A 13,685-nucleotide genomic window follows, 5' to 3' on the forward strand; every position below is an offset into this window, starting at 1 on the left:
TTAGGCCACATCATGATTACTGAATACAGTATTTAAGATGTGGTCAAATTCAATACTTCTTGTGTATTATATACAGTACTAAACAAGCACTGAGTACAGGTTTTGAAATCTCACTTTAAGAAGACTGTAGCTCTGCTGGAATGGGTGCAGGAAGGACAACCAGATTGGTGAAGAGGACAAAAGGATGCTCTTACCTAGAAAGGATTCAGTTCTGTAAACTGCAGTGTCTTGAGACACTGCAGTTGTTGTTGGGAGATCTGATTGAGGTGTTTACACCTTGACTGGATTGAGTAAGCTAAATGTTAATGATATTCTTTCACTTGCTGAGACTACACACATGGGGGGGGGGACAGGGCATAAATTCAAGTTCAAGAAGGATGGTTACAAGGTAGATGTGCAGAAGTTTGCCTTTCAGCCAGAAGATGGTTGATTGTTGGAACAGGCTCCATCTGCTGTTGTGGAAACGGATAGGTCGAATAAATTCAATGGAGAACTAGACAAATTCTTGGAGGGTATGGATGGATGAATGAACTTTTTTTTTTTTTTGGCTGATGCTGTAGAAGCTTGCTTTCTTGCTTTATTTGCCCTTACTACTACTATATTTCAACATTAAGATACCAGGTATTTGGATAATGCCACTTCTAATATTAGTAAATTATACATTTAACTTCACATATATAAAAGTATTTTTAGCTGGTTATAAAATAAGCTACAAAGAATACAGCATTTAATATTTACATATTAGGAGCTAGTAAAGAATGACTAAGCAAAAACTTGCCAATCTTACTCTATTACAAATTCAGCTATAGAATATCTAAAAGAGAAAAGGGAAGAAAAATGCAGTAAACTAATTTTGCAACAAAAAAAAAAAAAAAAAAGCTTTAAATATGCATGCTGACAACAGGAGAAAAAACAGAAAATAAAATAATTTTGCCAGAATTCAAAACTTAAAGTGCATGCTGAGCTATAAAAAAAAGAAAGAAAAAAAGCAGTCTCCATTAATGCAAAGCATAAAGATGCAAGGTATTAGTCATATTTGCCATCCTTCATGCTTAAAAGAGCACTACTCACAAATATCCTGTTCATCAGCAGATGCTAAGAAACCCTTTTCACTGGAAGATGCTGCAACTGTATGATTAAATATATGCAAGTTATTCAAATATTCAATTACTTAAAAATTAATCACCTGTAAAGCATTTTGTGTTTTTTTAATGAAAATAAGCATTATTTTCAGGCTCATGACACACTTGAAAAACAATGTGAATTTTGTGTGGCACATTTTATCAAATATAATTATGTGATAGTCATAACTAAAAAAACACTATATATTCAATTAAGGAAGAACCAATATATTTTAATAAAGCCCACAAAATTTTTTTATTTAGTTTCCAAACATAAAAATTGGAAGTTTTCACTGAAATATTTTAATGAGACACCTGAGCATGATGTTATGCTTGTGAGCAGTTTCCTATATGTTAGGGCATATTTCAGATAAACTTGTTCTCATATTGTCTTCAATACACATCCGTTTTTCCATTTTATTGGATTTAATGTTGAGAATCCCAACTCACAATAATAAGTAGTGGAGAATTGCAATAAAATTCTCAAAGCATGATTTGAAATTTCACACTACTCATCTTTGATTGAAATCTAGAATGCATCTGGCAGGACAAGGAACTTCAGTATATTTCATTTTAAGACTTTGATCACATGAAATTGATGCTAATTGCTCTTCTTCAATCAATGTGAACCCTAAGCCAGGTGAGACAGACATGAAAGGGTTTCATACCTAGTCAAAACGCTACTGTTATAGCGCTAATTCTGCCCTTTCCTATGTTTCAAACTTACACTAAAGTCAACGACTTAATTTTCTGTACCCGTCCTATTTAGATTTCTCTCAAAAGCTTCGATATAATAATCACTTTAAGTACCAAATGAAAAGTACAAAGCAGAGTAAATATCCTCAAGTAAAAAGCGTATATTTTTCTAAATAAAATGGCAAAAAAAAAATAAAGTAGTAGAGCTAAGTACTAAAGCATGATTAGAAGTTAACTGTGGCGTCGAGTTATTACTCTATGATCAACACAGCGCAAAAGTCCAAACTGCGGGATGGAGAGGGGAAGGTACCTTCTTCCTCTTTATTCTGAGGGTACACGAGACTTCATCCTATAAAAACCTACTAGACGAAAGCAGAATTAGATACCAGACAGGCGAATATGTTAAGTATATTAAGGTAAAATAAGATAACCAACCAAAAGAAAAAGGCAAAAACGACCTAACTACACTAAGAATAAAAAAGTATGAGTTATGCCTAGTCTGGCTACTTCTGTTACAGCCACACCCTAGAACTCAAAAGGAGAAAAAGTGCGGACAAACGGGGAAACCTAAGTAAGCGAGCACACAAAACCTTCAAATGAGAAGGGTAACACTACATTTAGTGATGGAAAGCATTTTTCAATGTTTTCCAATGCTTCTAAGTGATCAGTTATGAGAGTAGTAATATATATATATATAAATTTTTTATTGGTTTCAGGTATTAAGGGAAAAGGAAAGTGTTTAACATGGTATGGACATGTAAAATGGATGCAAGAAACCAGATATCCAAAGGCTATACTGGAATGGATACCTCCTGGAAGAAGGAAAAGAGGAAGAAAGGAGGAATGGATGGATGGAGTACATGACAGCCCGAGGTTTAACTGACCAAGACACCTTGAACCACACTTTATGGCGGGGAAAAATTCCTGCCAAAAAATAACTTGTAGACTGAGGAAACCCACTATAAATGGAAACACTCCTCTTGAAGAAGGTATTAATGGAAACATATCAAGACTTTCTCCTTCTTGCTCTGTTCAGCCAAATCAACAGTTTTTCTTAAATGCTAGTAGCTTGTCTGCAGAAGAAAGGATGTTATCAATTCATCCTTGAATACCGGTATTCAAGCTCTTCAAATGAATATTTCCACTAGATAAGCTAGCCTTACACACCACAGTTCATTATTTAAGTATTCATAAAAATTGTTCTTTTCTTCTGATTGAAACAAAACTTTGACTTAGTCTTTTATTCACAGATGCAAAACCTTCTTACTTCTGTACACAAAATTAAATATTCATGTTTAGCATCCATGGCACTACACAGCTGATTACAGAGATGAATTTTTAGTGGCCTTGATTTAACGTAATTGACCATTAATACAGTAATGGCCATTAATACAGTAATGGCCATTAATAGTGTAATTGACCATTAATTGATCATGAAATCTAACACTGATTTCAACTATAGTGCTCTTCAAACTAGTGCCCAGTGTTCTTCCAACAAAGGCCTCTCTGTGCATAAAGAAATAAGTAATCATAATCGGGCTTTCTTACTCTAAAAATTAAATAAAACCTCTAATGGACTCTATTGCTGATTGAACACCAGGGGTACAGATACCCATAAATGACTTCCATGAAAGTTCTAATTTTCCTAAGTAGCCGGTCAAAGTACCAAAAATGTCATTACCTCTAGTGCATTCTTTGCAGCATAAGAATTGAATTGTAATTTCAGTTCCATAAATAAAATGCACAAAGGCTAATAGTTGTACTTTGCCACTAATATTAGTAGACTTTCCACTTGTAACGCGAAATTTGATTTTTTTAGCCTTGTGGATACTTGTTCTCTCCCATACATTTTCACTGGAACTGAAAATGTATGGGAGAGAAATATGTATTTTGGGAATATATGCCCCGACTAATGACACAGCCGATACTTTGAAGGATGAATTTTGGGAGGATCTAAGAGAACTAATAGAAAAAATCCCCAAGAACAAAGAGATATTTCTAATAGGAGATTTCAATGCAAGAGTAGGAACTGAACAAAATAGCAAAGTTATTGGAAGATATGCAGAGAAAGAGAGGAACGACAAAAGAGATAGCCTATGCAATCTTTGTGAACAGTTCGACTTGAGAATAAACACATTTTTCCAACACAAGGATATCCATAAATATACTTGGTCACAGGAGACAAGACAAATTAGATCAGTTATAGATTACATTATTTAAAAACATTCAGGGACATATGTATTGAAAGATGTCAGAATTTATAGAGGAGCCGAATGTGGATCTGACCATTTTCTTGTTAAAACAACACTGAGGTGGAACTGGATTAAGAAAATGTGTGGGCAACCAACAATGCAGAGAAGGAGAAATGCTACAAGTGGATCAATTTAACGTTGACCTACTCCAGGACGACAGCATTAGAAACAACTTCACCCAAAGACTGGATGCTGATTAACATAGAGATAAAAGGTAATACTGAAAAAATCTACAAATATTTAAAAAATACTGTTAAAAAAAATAGCTCATGAAATCCTAGGCAAAAAGAGCCAAAAAAGACCTGGATTACAGAGAAAGTATGAGCTGCTGTAGAGGAAAAGAAACTTGCATATCAGAAATGGCTGGGTGATAGGAATGATGCATATAGGAACATTTATGTTGAAAAGAAGATAATAGCCAATCAGTTGGTAGTAGAAGCGAAAAATGAAGAATGGGAAAGAAAATGCACAACTATTAATAGCAAATTGGGCTTCAAGCAATCAGCGGAATCGTGGAAGGTCCTTAAAGACTTGAGAAAACAGAATAAACACAATGCTTGTTTGCAATTAATACCTTTGAAAGACTGGACAGAGTATTACGAAGGACTTTTAAAAGAAGACCGGAAAGAGTTCAAAGACGATGGAGGATTTTGGTGTAGAAGACTCAGGCTTAAGTTTCTGTTAGGGAAGTGGAACTTCTGCTAAAGGAAGGAAGGAATGGCAAATCACCTGGACCTGGAGGAGTTTACATGGAACTTCTGAAATATGGAGGAAGAGGAGTGGCTGTTCTGATACAAAAACTGTTAAAATAGTATACTGAGAGGAGAAGAAATACCGAAAGAAATGATAACAGGATATATTACATCAATTTATAAGAAGGGCGATCGGAAAAGCTGTTCAAATTACAGAGGAATATTCATACTGAACCTGCTGTTAAAGATCCTTGGAAAATGGATCAGGAACCATTTAGAAGCCCGAATCGAGATATCAGAAGAACAGAGTGGTTTTTCAGCCGGGAGGTCATGTATAGACCATATTTCAAGAGTACGACAGATCCTTGAAAAATGCCAATCAAAAGGGAAAAAATCTTTATGATTTTCATTGACCTTGAAAAGGCATATGACAGTGTTCCAAGGAAACTCTTATGGGAAGCACTGAAAGAGGTAAATATTGATGGACAACTGATTAACATAAAATTGAAATTACAGTTGCTCAGAGTGAAATGGATACAAAAATATAGATTGTAACAGGTTTAATAATAGGAAAAAAAAAAAATATATATATATATATATTAGATTAGATACGTAAAGCTTTCGGTTATCTAGTTAACCTTCTTCAGTTGATATGAAATGACAGTTAGAATGGAGGCGTGTACTGCCAGTCTGGTACGTGAAGCACGTGGCTAATTGTTTGAGGTTGAAGCCTGTGGTTGTGATGTATGTGGACGTGGCCAGCGCTTGTCAATGGACAGGATCGTCGCTTCAGCGATAGGGTGGACTTGACAACCACTGTTCCTGTTCACTGAGGTATTGGAGCATTTGATGTTTAACGATTCCAACCAGGCGTGGCACAGATAATGGCGGGACTTATCCACAATCACGACATCGCGGTGTGGGTCAATGTCGTGGTGGGTTGCCCACACGTGCTCGGCAATAGCCGAGTCTCCACATTCGCTTAGCGGATGTGGAGCACTTCACAAACAATTAGCCACGTGCTTCACGTACCAGACTGGCAGTACACGCCTCCATTCTAATTGTCATTTCATATCAACTGAAGAAGGTTAACTAGATAACCGAAAGCTTTATGTATCTAATCTAATATGTATGTATTTTTTCCTATTATTAAACCTGTTACAATCTATATTTTTGTATCCGTTTCGCTCTGAGCAACTGTAATTTCAATTTTATAGTAATGAATCCGGAGTGCATAGGCCTCTTTAATTATATTCGGACTGATTAACATTATTAAGGCAATTTACAGGAATAATAGATGCAGAATTAAAGTGGGATCAGCTTTGTCACCAGAATTCCACACTTCAAAAGTCTTATTACAAAGTTTTTGCATGTCATCAACACTTTTCAAAATTTATATCGACGTCTGCCTAAGATCCTAGTCAAAAAAATGCAATAAAATAGGATTGCTGATTAATAAGAACACCTATATTCACAATTTACTTTTTGCAGATGATCAGGTGGTGATAGCACAAGACTTAGAAGATGCAAAGTATGCATGTCGTCAATTGTTTGAGGAATATAAACAATGGGGTCTAAAAATCAATTTTAGCAAGACTGAAATGTTGTCTTCAGGACCAGGACACGTTCTAAATATTGCAGGTTTTAAAATCAAACAAGTCGATAAATTCAAATATTTGGGATCAATCTTACAAAGTGATGGATCATCCCAAGCAGAGATCAATAAGAGAATTGCAGATGGCAGAAAGGCTAATGGCATGTTAAACTCTGTTCTGTGGAGTAAAAATATCTTAAATAAAACAAAGAAACTTATATTTCAAACGATTGTACAAAGTCTTCTCTTGTATGGAGCAGAAACTTGGACAATGAATACGCAAGCGGAAAACAAATTGCTCTCCAGAGAAATGGATTTTTGGAGATGCTCAGCAAGAACTTCTAGAAGAGACAGAAAACGGAATGAAGACATAAGGGGAAAAATGGAAGTGACTGACACTATATTACTGACACCATCAAAGAAAAGCATCTAACATGGTATGGGTAGGTAAAACAGATGCAAGAAAACAGATATCCAAAGGCTATCCTGCAATGGATACCTCCTGGAAGAAGTAGAAGACCCAGGAGGGCATGGATGGATGGAATACGGGAGCACATGACAGCCTGAGGCTTAACCGACCAAGACACCCAGAATCACACTTTATGGCAGGAAAAAAATTCCTAATAAGAAATAACTTGTAGGCTGAGGAAACCCATTGTAAATGAAAACACTCCTCTTGAAGAAGGATACTTGTTCCTCAATGTTAGAAGACCTATCTATTATTCTTTTTCGAATAGCATCATCCAATAGGAGTATTTTAGTAATTTCTCTTTTCAGCATCAGCACTGAACAATGTTCTGACAATCAAATGACAAGTTGGCAAAATAAGGGACTTTATGATGTGTGGTTTCTTTTGCAATGCAATGATTTCTGCTAATTAATAAAAAGCAATCTGAGCTTTTTCAGAAATTTGTATTCTTTTCTCAAAATAGATTGCGTATTTTTTTTTTTGTTGTTGTTGTTCAAGTAATCTTTTGGAATAGCTCAAGATCCACAAGATTCGCATGATTATTGATTAAATATCTTTTCAAACTGCTAGGAACCATGGCATCGTTGGAAAGTTTTTCACAGCAAACGACGCACAAGGGTAGAGGCAGCCCTATTCTTCACACAAAAAAAAAAAAAAAAAAAAAAATCAAACTTTATAATAAAAAAAACTGTCCGTATACTTTCAGATAACTTTGCACCTTTTCGGTTGCATGTTCCTACTTAAATCAAGCGGTCTTTTATCACTTGTGGGCCTCCCAATATAATCCTTATTGCAGCATTTTCCTTCATGCATTCTGATGAAATTTTCTATTTTACTTTTTAGGGTGGCTAATTAATCATTAAAAAGTAACAATTAAATTAAATGATTCAATTAGAAGGTATTATAAGGTAATACAAAATTCTCCACTCTGTCTTATAGACATTGTTTCTGCTACATGCCTTTTCTATAGATATTTCCATGGGCACTGTTCTTCTGAATTGTCTTCTAATTTCTGCTCTCTCATCCAAACAAACCAGTCCGAACATGTGCTGCACCCAATCAACATCCTTTTCCTGTCCAATTTCAAACTCACAGAACCAACTTTTCTTCTTTCTTTTATTCATTCAACTGTCTTTTTCTGGAAAACCTCTCTTCATAAGTATTACCCTCTAAATTACAATCTTCAGAAATCCAAGTCTAATACCAACAAGTATCTTCTTTCACCTTCTCAATCATGTCACTAAGTACTATTGGTTCTAATACCTCTCGTGCTTGGGGTTCTCATAAAAAAAAAATGTAATGTCCATTGTAATAATTATGTGGAGGCAGCACTGGTCTGCATAGAATTAGTTTGAGCATTCCCATTATGGGAATCACTCTCTCTATGGAATTCTCACCTTAATTGCTATTTTCTTCCAATGCTAGTGTCTCTTGAAGTTAGAAATGCTGAGGTATTATGAAAAAGCAAGTTGAAAGCAAGGTGACAGCTAAATGGAGGCTATAAACAAATAAACCATGCCACCAGAGGGGCATTCCAGTAGGTATTCCCAGAATCATGTTGAGGCCATGCATAGAAGACAAATTCTATCTCTTTATAATAACTTCTCTATTATATCCAACTGGCACTAACTCCTGACAAACAGGTGATAGTGCATAGGAGTACATTTTAAAAATTTTCCTTTTAATTTTTAAATTTATCTCGCAGCTCACTTAGAATGGTTTTGCGGCACACCGATTGAAAACCACTCATATATTGATTGGGTGAGCTAAAAGTCACGATACACTTTTATTTTAAAGGCTCTAGAAAAGTACAGAAACTCTATAATATAAACTTTTACTATTCAACAAACCAAAAATGTTTTATGTCCATATAATTAAATGTCAAACTTCAAAATGGTATCCTTTAGCCATAATGCATAAAAGCAGCCTTTTCTGGCATATTTTTATTGAATGACATTTAATTATATGGACATTTTGGTGAATTATTCACTGATTTCAGGGTTCACTATGGCACAAGGCTTCCTGACATAGGCATGATCTTTAATCTGGCTACAACATCAAATCCACCCATTTCGTAATTTTTCATTTAGGGATTCCCAAACTGCAAAGGAATAAAGTGAAGAGCACTGTCCTGCATGAAATAATTAAAATCTTTTAAGGAGTTATTTGGTCCAACCATTCCCATAAAGCAAATTCTGATTCAACATTTGAAAGCCTTCTTTCAATTGCGCTGGATTTTTTTGGGGATTCAGAGCTAGTTTAACATGTAGCATTATATTTCTGTTTAAGCTGAACATGGTCTTTCTTTAACAGGAAGATAAACTATCTCTTCAAAAATTTAATTAACTGATAGATAGCAAGGTTAGAAAATGTTTTAATGATTATCACATTAAAACTTTCCTTCTACTTTTAAAAAACAATAATAAAAATATAGGTTCCTAAATATATTTTTCAAGCTTTTCTTTTTAAACATGTACCTTGACTTTTGGTGCAAACCCATGTATATATATTATAACCCTTGTACCCTTTTCACCTTGAACTACTGATGTAAAAGAGACATTCTATGGAGTTCTCCTTATATTAATTCTATGCTAGGTTTGTACCATTTTAAATGTTAGCTATTTGCCCTCAAAATTGTGTGCATTTCTCCTTTAAAATGATATATTATTATAAAATTCCAGCAACTTTCATAAAAAATGAACTAATTAAATTTACTAAACCATAAAAAAAAACAGAACTACAAAATTTTCTATCTTAAAAAGTCAACTTCAATTTCCAGCCAAGAGGCAATACACAATAAGCACTAATAACATTCCAATATTTTGCTAAGACTACCTGTTGTCAATTCATCACTCAAACTCTGAACTTGAACTACACAATACTCAACTTCTGTATATTAGCAAGTTTCTCATAATATGAATGTGCATTGTGTGTGTGCGAATTCATTTTCGTTTGAAAGTAAATGTTACTTATTTTAACTGTCAGGACTCATTTCTATACTACAAAAAGTCCACTTTATAATTGATACCAGAAACATGCTCATAATATCATATTTTTTTATATCACAACCAAAAAATAAATAACACTGCTGATTACTGACCTTCTGAAACATAAAACTTTCATTTACTAACATAATAAAATCACTGCTTGCTATAGTCAAAAGAATTGTTTGAACACTACTTTCCCCCAATGTGGAATCACAATTTAGTGAGGCTACTCCCTAAGTACCCAAGAGTTTCTCTTGTTAACCAGTTCCATCCAGTCTGTTTAAAGTCATAAAAAAAAAAAAAAGACAATCTCCTAAACAATAACTATGTTCAAGGTCCTGCCAAATTGTCCTTCTAACGTCCATTACATGAGCCACAGAAAATAGACAATCATCAATTTTTCAGTCACCATCACCTGAAAGATGGTCAAAACTAAGAGACAATCAATGAAATGGAAGAGAGAAAAAAAAGAAAAGAAAGAAAAAAAAACATACACCATCACCAAAGTTCTTCACATATTGGAATCAAGACAGGAAGTGGCAATTATCTACAAGGTGTACCTATTAAATAACAAGACTACCCACATAGCTATCACACACCAAGCACTACCTGTGAAACAAAGGCACAGCAGTTGAATTTGAACCTTTACCTAATTGTTTACAAGTCATGTTGCAACACACTCATTACTTTTGCAGTGAGACAGGTTTTCATTACTTTGTTTCTTCAGTTTACTGGAAAAATGACAGACAAAAGAATCGAACAATGAATCAACTTAATTTTTTTTAACAAAACTAAAGAAAACACCAATTGAAAGTTATGAGTTGTTAGGTCAAGTTTATGGGGATGATACTATGTCAAGAGCTCACATGGAAGATGGATGACCAAGCTGTCCAAGTATTCATCAAAACTGATGAAAATGTGGCCCAGGTAAGGATACAGATTAGAAGTGATTGTTGTTTAAGCATTAGAATGGTTGCATCAGAGCTCAATATGAACAAAGAAACAGACAAATTTTAACTGGAAATTTAGGCACAAGAAAAGTGTGCCAAGATGGTGCCAATTTTGAATGAAGATCAAAAATGAGAAGGCCCCAACTTTGTGAAGTTGTTTTGAAAAAAAATTGAAGATCCAGACTTATTGAGTACCGTAATTACTTGTGATGAAAGCTAGCTGTTCCAGTACAACTGAAAGACAGTCAATGAAATGGAAGACAAAACAATTCCATAGACAAAAAAAAAAAAAAAAAAAAAAAAACAAGAATGTCAAAATCAAAAATGAAAACCATGCTTCTTGTTTTCTTCGATATTAATGGAATTATGGCTGAATATGTCCCACCAAATCAGACCATCAATCAAACATACTACACTGAAGTTCTGACATAACTGCAGCAAAAATTTCATAGGAAGAGACCACAATTGTGGAAGGATGAGTGGATGCTCCATTAAAACAATGCGTACACAGTGCACTCTATTTTTCCAGTTTCTGGCCAAAAAATAAATACCTGTATGTGAACATGCACCCTACTCAGACTTTCTCTTCTCTAACTTGAAAAGTGTACTTAAGGGAACCCATTTTTAGTCCACTGAAGATATTCAGGAAAAAATGGCTAAAGTGTTAAAGGGCTTACAGAAGATCACTTCCAGAAATGTTTTGTGCTTAGAAGAAACCTATTGAACCGTATGTGCAAGCCAAAAGAAATTATTTTGTGGGGGATAATTTGTAAGGTAAGAAATACTTCATTATATTTATTTTATTGCAATAGTCCTGTTATTTAATAGCTGCACTTCGTGCATCAACCTCTGAGTAGTATTTGATGCTGCAAGTATCCCAGCTGTGATCAATTTCTTTGAGAATTATTTCACCATAACAGGTAATGTACTTTGGTTCATCAGTGCCACTCTACTCTACAGGAAAGAAGTGATTCTCCAAATAATCAAAACAGATAAATGGTCAAGAAAAATTTCAGCAGGAGTACCTCAAGGGAGCACATCCTCTCCAGATTATTATTCGTAGCCATACTTGCTCCCTTTCTACAGGAAAACAGTGATATCATCTGTTATGTAGATGATCTAAAAATCCTCACAAGAATAAGGCCAAATCAGCAAGGTGCTGATATCAACTGTGTCATCAGTTTTAATCAACTGTGTTTTCAGTTTTGGTTGGCGTGATACTAATATCACCCCAACCAAACAGCCATAGTAGTGTAGTTGCTGAAGAATCACCCTGCTGAAGTCTGTTTCTCTTAATAATCTGGAAATACTGATAGTCACAACTCATAAAAGGTAAAAAAAGATAAAGTGCAGCCATTATCTTCAACAATTCATGTTGAAGGAATGGACCATAATATGCCACCTGGTCCAATGCAGGTTGGCAGATCAACCATATTTAGCAGTCAGGGGTTTGAATCCTGGTCTACTCAAACAGCATGTGCTACTGCACTCCCACTCCTGACCACTCGGCTAGAGAGGCCTCTGAACTCATACCAAGGGATAACTTTTAATCCCAAGCTCATGTTTTGTGCCCAAATACAACATTTTACTAACAGGCTTTTCCAAATGCAGATGGACCATCAAACAACAATTGTTGTGTGTGAACAATCCAGTACTTATCAGAAACTTCATTTACTGAGCCATGTACTCCGCTTATATGAAGCCTATACCTCCATGACCACAATTAAGAAGACCTACACGTACTGGATGCTGTGGTGGACCAATATGCACTAATAAGTTGCAACAACCCTGCTTGACGGAAAATCCAGTTGGCTCATTCCCTTGGAATTAAGTGACTGCCAACTCTGCTTGAGGAACACCACCACCTTATCTTCATAATAAAGATGTTCACCAGAATGACAGACTCCAAACTTCTGAGAAGTATGTTCGTGGAAAATTTTACAGGAAAACCTAAGAGTGATACTACGAGTATCAGTCAGTAGAAATTTTCGTGTGTGTGTCATCTAACATGTAATGTCTACCCAATCTGTCTACCATTAAAATGTTATACAATTGGTACTAATTTCATTTATTAATTTACACTTGAGACAGTTGCCAGTTATCTAGATGTAGGTGCTAACTTGCCAGGTCCTCTATTTTCTTTTATGAAATCTCAGGGCTAAGTTAGCTTGTGAAAGGTATATTGCAGGTGTATAATTACCTCTGCAATAAATAATATTATTTTTCCCCCTTTCACTAGTTATTTATCCCCTTTTTGCACAACCAGATGTTTTCAAAGTTCAAAGGGCTGCTGACAGGCAGCATGAAACCACAATTATTTACAATTATTTCTTTCGCATGAAGTACAATTATTTTCATCAGTATTACAAGGGTTGTTAAAAGTGCTTTTTTTTTTCTTTTTCTTTTATCAAAAGAAGGTGTATGTACACCAAAACAAGACTCCATACCAAAAACACTGCTCTCATTCCCTGAAACACAGCAGTGCCCTCTGTACAGGAACATCAGAAAAAAATATAAAATGATGTCAGACTACGTCACTCCATAGAATAACACTATCATCAAATTTCTGTTAAAAGGTGAAACAAGCTAAAATTCCCTGCAAGTTGTGTGTCCATCATGGTAAAGAGACCTTATCACAAGTGTGTATGACTGGTATACAACAAGTTTTCTGAAGGCCAGGAAGAAGTTTTTAACCTACAGCCTGCTCATGTGCAGCCAATAGCTTTCACAGATGTGAATATTTTAATTATGTACATTTTGAATTATGTATTTTGAACTAAACGCGGTTTAGTTTAAGAGTTTGAGGCCACTGCATACTAAAAATGAAAGGTTTAAGGCTAAGAAAGAATCTCAAGCTAGACTACAAGACTTATATGAAATTCAATCCCATGCAGCAGCTACAAAGAATGCCTGCTTCAAAAAAA

The 13,685-nt window shown here is 35.0% G+C and overlaps 1 protein-coding gene across 2 annotated transcripts in view; it reads right to left on the minus strand.

The window, feature by feature from the left end:
- Ctl2 (Choline transporter-like 2) overlaps positions 1-13,685 on the minus strand; it is a 387,011-nt gene that overhangs the window by 244,786 nt on the left and 128,540 nt on the right. For both annotated transcript variants that reach the window (XM_090371991.1, XM_090371992.1), the window contains exon 9: positions 1,072-1,128. In XM_090371991.1, coding sequence (XP_090228117.1) covers positions 1,072-1,128 — 57 coding nt within the window. The remainder of the gene's footprint in view (positions 1-1,071; positions 1,129-13,685) is intronic.

This window comes from Mastigoproctus giganteus, chromosome 4, assembly GCF_048544385.1.
Source record: "Mastigoproctus giganteus isolate SK-2022 chromosome 4, ASM4854438v1, whole genome shotgun sequence".
Lineage (NCBI taxonomy): Eukaryota > Metazoa > Arthropoda > Arachnida > Uropygi > Thelyphonidae > Mastigoproctus > Mastigoproctus giganteus.